The 6,490-nt window shown below is 46.0% G+C and overlaps 1 protein-coding gene across 2 annotated transcripts in view, besides 1 other annotated feature; it reads right to left on the reverse strand.

The window, feature by feature from the left end:
* The window catches only part of hiw (highwire), a 53,293-nt gene that overhangs the window by 5,814 nt on the left and 40,989 nt on the right, over positions 1-6,490 (reverse strand). For both annotated transcript variants that reach the window (NM_001298329.1, NM_078604.4), the window contains exons 14-16: positions 2,862-2,975; positions 2,173-2,788; positions 5-1,991 (exon numbers count right to left, since the gene is read on the reverse strand). In NM_001298329.1, the coding sequence (NP_001285258.1) occupies positions 5-1,991; positions 2,173-2,788; positions 2,862-2,975 (2,717 nt within the window). The remainder of the gene's footprint in view (positions 1-4; positions 1,992-2,172; positions 2,789-2,861; positions 2,976-6,490) is intronic.
* Positions 2,043-2,123: a mobile genetic element.

Raw genomic sequence — 6,490 nt, forward strand, 5'->3', positions numbered from 1 at the left:
TCACCTTCGGCGGCACTGGACTCCAGTTGACGGGCGGCGCTATTGATGTTGTTGGCGCTGCGACATGAGGCGAGATAACGATCGCGGCAGGGATCGCACATGAGGAACCAGGACGAGGCACCCTTGCCACCCTCACCACAATTGCCAGCCCATCCCTCGCAGAAAATGCCCACGGAATTGTAGCCCTTGCCCTTGGCCGATTTCCCGCAGCCAGGATGGGCAATTCTCATGTGATAGGTCACGGGCATGGGCAGGAATAGTTCGCAGATTTCGCACCAGCTGCCGTCGTCCTTCTTTTTGCGCTTGCATTTCCTGCCCAGATCTTTCTCACCGGCTGAAGCCTGGTCCGAATTCTTGCCCTCCTTGCCCTCAGTGTCTGCATCTCCGTTGAGATCTCTGCTTCCGGGTGAAAGCAGCCGAGGCTCCCTCTGCTCCAAGGCATTCGACTGTACAATCTGAACGCAGCCGGAGCAGATCTGTTCCCACAAATAGACCAGACATCGCAGAGCCGGTGGCAAAACGCTCACCATTTCGGGCAGAGCCTGCAATTTCTGGGCTGTATCATCGCCGGAATTGATGGCTCCACCACCACCGCTCAGAAGATTCTTTCGATACTTGCTGCGATTGTGCAGCGAGCAGTTGCCACTCTTGGTGAGGGTTTCCAATGTGCTCGGCCGGATGTTTAGGTAATTACCCGCATTGGCCACCTCCACGGAGTGCCGCTGCTGGGCCTTTTGCTCCCTCGATAACTGCAACCGAGGATCCCCGCTCTCGCCGCGTCGCGTCACCACTGTGGCCCCCTCCTTGGGCAAACCGGGATGGAACTTGAGGAAACTGGCACAGGCCATCGCATCGTGGACAACACCTTCGTGCCAAAGGAGGGCAGCAAACACCGCACGGATGCTCTCCGCGAATGAAGGCGGCATTGCTCGTTTGATGGGACCCATGGGATTCCGTTTGGAAGCCGAGGAAGCAGTGGAAGTGGTGGCCAACTGCAGTTCGCTTTGCTGCTCTCCCTGACCCGTCGTCGTTGTGGTAATTTGCAACAGACTCAGCTCATCCTCCAGGCCACTGGTTTCACTCGCCACAACAGCACTCCGTTTGGGCGTATGTTTCGGAGTGGAAAGCAGCGCCGCCGTTTGACTGGCCGAATAGTTTGGTCTCCTCATACTGGCCAGACTAAATTCCGGATCCTGCTCCTGCTGGCTGCGATTGCCATTGCCGCGTGGCGAGTCCTGACCACCCATCGCTCGTACCAGCTCACGGACCGATACTCCGGCGAGCGGAGGCGAGTGCGACGGCGTTAGGGGTTGGGGTCCATCGACAGCGTCGCCCTTGAACCATTTCTGCAGGGCCTGCAACTTGATGGCTCCACCGCCCACGACGCCAGCTATGGCGGATCCTATGTGGGCGGGGAGTAGTTCAACGGCGGGCAGTGCCTCCTGTTCCGGTTCTCGATCATCGGCATCTTCATCATCCACCTGCTCTTCCTCCTTCTCGCGTTCCTCCTGCACTTGGGCCTCCCGTTCAGCGAGATCGGCGTGCTTTGCTGGATAGAGGAAGGGATTGGTGGACTGGTGACCGGATAGGAAGCGACCTGGCTTGGTCTTGGCCGGACTGAGGACTGGACTGGGATCTGGTTCCGGTTCGGGACTCGCCTCGCCACTGGCCGATGGAGTTACAGGCGGCTGCTCCTCCACATCTTCCTCAGCACCTACGCCCTTCCGCACTGGATTCACCTCCTTGTCGGTGACCGGCTGGAGAAGCATCCTGGCTAGGTGCTGATTGAACTGCAGACACCACGCCTCCGTCGGATACCAGCCCATGGTGCAGTGCTGCCGTATGGACTCCGTGGATAGGCGCAGCCAGACCCCATCATCGTTTTCGATCTCGTCGATGAACGAGATTACACCGCCCACCCGCACTACGCCCACCTGTTCCGACTGCAGCGTGGGATGGGATCGTATCCGCAGTCCTGAACTGTGACGAGCCTGAAATCAGTATTGGGGATTAGATACGAAATATCCAGCATATCGATAGATAGATCGACTCGACTATTGATCCTGATCAAGAATATATATACTTTATATGCATACTTTACATACTTTTCAACGAATCTAGTATACCCCATAACTCTACGAGTAAGGGGTATCAAAATGTCGAGTTGCCTACCTGAAAGCGGCGCAATTTGCTTGGTGCCTGTGGTCTTCGCTGGGCGCTGTTCCTCTGAGTGGGCGGTGGGAGAATGCCCTCCTTGACGTCCACGCGGTAGACCTCCTCCAGCGGTATGCCATCGATGGTCACCGCCAGGCAGTAGGCGCCCACAGAACTGGGCGTCCACTGGACACTGAAGGTGCCATCCTCCATATCCTTGGCGTTGAGCAGTTCCGTGACTCGCGTTTGCACCGGACTCGCATAGCGCAGCTCCTCGAACGAGTAGTTAGCATAGGGCTTCATGAAGGTAATCGCCTTGAATACCATCTTATCCTTCACGGTGGGCTCGTAGTTGATACGCGGTGGTGGCGCCATTCCGCCCCAGCCCCATGTATCCCTAGAGGCGCGACGCATCCAAAGATTCGGACCGGGTGCTGAAACTTCGGCCACAGAAGTGCAGGAGGTTCCTGTTCCGGTAGCGCTGCCATTGGGACCCGAACCCGTTGGTATCGCCTTGATTTCAACCTTGAGTTCCGGCACCAAAACCGCATCACCATACTGATCCCGTATGGTGACCGTCACCTGGGAAGGCCAACCGTAGCGCAGTGGTTCCGTGATTGTGTTCAGCTCACATCTAAAGAGAAGGGCGCAGTATTAGTGGGGAACGCAATATTTTTAATTTGTTAATATGGAAATGGGCGACCTACTTATTGGGATCCAGTCGTGACTCAGGCTGCAACCAGGCGGCCAAACGGGCGCCCGACGATCCTGGCGCACCGCTAATGAAGTCCTTGAGGAACTGTCGCTCATTTGACTGCGATCTAAAAAAAAAAAAAAACAAGTGCTTTGTTATAAGATGCCTAAGCCAACAGAGTAATAAATACTTAAAATATCAAATCTTATCACCAATGCTTGTTTGCTTTCCCTTTTATGCATCATACATACATATCATACATACATATCATACATACATATGTGCATCATCGTATGTGTAAACAGTTTCTTGACATACTGTATCTCATCACTCTGAAGTTCAAGACAAATCATATCCCAATTCGTCATCTAGCTACATATATTTGCATTATTCGAAATAAAACATATGTACATATGTATGTACATAATTTCAGTGACTCAAATGTGATGAAAACCGAAATAAAATACCTTTTATTGCAAATTATGTATGCATGTGTATTTAGAAATATTAGAAATACTCTTTGAGTCAACCAATATTTATATTCCAACTAATGTAATAATGTTGTAGAGGTATAAAATAGACATGTGCAAGTCAGAATTTCTTCACGGCTTAGACGCGGGGTCAAGCGTTAGGGTCACGAACTGATCAGGTAGAATCCCGATGCACTTAAATCCATTCCACTCAAATCCCATCCCATCCCATCCCATCCCGTCCAATCCAATCAGACGCACACAGCATCAAAGTTGGACCGCCCGTCTGACCTGCGGTTCGCAGGCGGAAGAAGTGCGGCACGTAGGGCGAATGGACGTGGGGCGGGGGTTGGCTGGAAAGGGTCGAAGGGCACGTAACTGAACAGCGGGCGGTGCACATGCAGACAGGCACACACATGCAGCAACGTGTGAGAACATAATAGGACAACCCACTGAACACTGATTCATGCCAGTTATCTTATCGTACATACATATATGTAATAGTTATCTTAATATACACTGCGCGTCACCAGTTTGGCGTTGTTTTCAAGGACTTCAGACATTTGTCTGCAAAGTGAATCATATATGTATGTACATATTTCTTGTAGGTAATCGAAAGTAATTGTAGACCAACCGAATTTTATTCCGGTGATCGATCCAATTGAGTGGCGTACGGCTTACCACCCTCGTATACCTTTCCAGCCAACCATCCCAACAAGTTTTCTATTCATTCCAGAACTTTTACATTTTCGCTTTGAATCCATATTTTTACCGAACTTGCAGTGTGGATTGTGGCATTTTCGTGCTGAAAATGCCATTCCAGATTTCTAAAAACGTTTTTAAAGTAGGGAATTGCAGTTTTTAATACACAATTATAATCTTTCGCGTTCAGTTTTGGTGTTAAACAGCATACAAAAGTTTGTTGTCCTTACCTTTTAAATTATGGAAAATATTTAAAACTTGGGGGGCGCTAATCTGATGACGCGCAGTGTATAGTATAGAAAAACAACACGATTATTTCCATTTTCTAAAAATCTGACATATTCTGGCATTTCATCCAGCTAAACAACACTTTTTTTTTGTATTGTCTACATAATATAGAATATATGCATAGTACATATTAGTAATGACCGAATATATATATTTTATACTTTACTTGATAGTAAAATTAATTTCATTAGGGTATTGATTATATTGATCGTTGTTCAGACCGTGGAAGTTAAGGATCTAGAATCTACCATTATCATACATGATTGGATCCAATATAAGACTATTTGTAGAATGTAAAGAGCATAGAATGATTATAATTTTAAATAGAGCTTAACAAATGTTCAAACGCGGTCAACACGTGACTTTACTCGTGACAATCTTTCCGCTTTGGAAAATTTGGTGTGTAACGGTCGCATTTTTGGGGGATAATAGGGAAGTGAAATAGGGAAATGGGATGGGGAATCCAACCGAAACACACGCAAAGCTGCGTACACACATTTCTATTTACATAAAATGCAAATAAAACAATACAAAAAAATAAATACAAATGAAATGAAAATGAGTAACAAAAAGGGGAGTGGAGCAAAGTGGAAATGATAATGTTAGTCGGGGGGGCCCCAAAGAAAACCAAAAACAAAACAAACCCGATAAACGCGGGGAGAAAGAACGAAAGGCAGAGATAGACAAATGAAAATAACAATAGCAAAAACAACGACGAAGGGCAGTTGTTCATCATACATGTGCGTGTGTGTGAATGTGCGTAAATGTGCGTGAGCTACCTGTGGGAAACACGTTTCCACTGCAATTTACCACAATTTACCCCATTACCACCCTGCACACACCCCCTCCCCCAAAACCTTACTAACACCTACACTTAGAGGAGCCTTTTTGTAATATATAATTTACTTTAATTTACTTTGACAAAAGCTTATATGTACATGTTTTTTATTTTGTAACTGAAATATATTTAATATTTTTATAACTGTAAGACTGTTAATACTATTATTAGTACCTATAATATACTTTTAGTACACTGTTCGTGCAACCACATTTCGCTCAGTGCACACAAATGAAAGTGGAGCACAGAGAAACAAATTGAGGGGTCCCAACTGGAGTTGCATTGATAGAAAGGGATGGAGTGATGGGACCCGGCCGGTGGAGTGAGCGAGATTGGTAGACGTGTGTGCTCCCTATTGCGGCAATGTAATCGTTCATTCATTCATTCAATTCAGTTTTTATCGTGCCACAAAATGCGGAAGAGTTGGCTTGCCCAAGGGGCAAAACAAAACCAACTCCAACAAAAAAGGAAAGAGGGGATAGACAGAACGCAAGAACGAGACAAAGGCAAAATCTTTATCGCACTCGCACTCACGCAGGAAAAAGTCGAACCACTCTACTAACACTATCGTAATAGCACATAAAATAAATAATTTCATCGTATATTTATATTAATCGTGGTTCTATTAACTTTAAAGAAATGCCGTATTTTGATACAGATAAGTAATATAATAAGAACTAAATCGGAACTTACAAAAATATTATAAATTTTATTAATATGAACAGTAAATTGCTGTAAAATAAGAGAAAAAAAAAAGTGTTGAAAAGATTTTTAGAAACAAAAACCTAAAATTCATCACTTAAAGTCCTGAAAAATCATCTGTAAATTGAACGTGAATATCAGTTAAGCCTGGTAATTAACTCTCAGGCTATAAAATCACTTTAAATATTTCAAATACCCACTTATAGTCAAATGATATGGGTAGTTTATTGATCCAAAGTAATGAAAACGAAATGTTTGGCTCGAGTTCACTCCAAATAACTTCGGGGATTCCCCTGGCACGCCCCCATTATAAGTTAATTTTTGTTTTGGAAATCGGGGATGTTTTTCGAAAGGAAAATATCATGACGAAAACAAAAATCACCGATACAACGATAATGGAGTGGGTTCGGATTGGACGGGGAACCCGCATCTGCGTCCACCCGGACTGATCTTCTCACTCTTTCACACGCTCTCTCTCTCTCTCTCTCTCTCTCACTCTTTTTACAGCAACTTCCGCATTACATTTTGCTATCAAATTGAACGCAAATTGATTTGCCGCAATACACTGCGCGTCATCAGATTAGCGCCGCCCAATGCTCTTAAAGTTAAAAGTTTGCTTTAAGTTAGCGAAAAAATTTCCAA

Source organism: Drosophila melanogaster, chromosome X (assembly GCF_000001215.4).
Source record: "Drosophila melanogaster chromosome X".
Taxonomy (NCBI): domain Eukaryota; kingdom Metazoa; phylum Arthropoda; class Insecta; order Diptera; family Drosophilidae; genus Drosophila; species Drosophila melanogaster.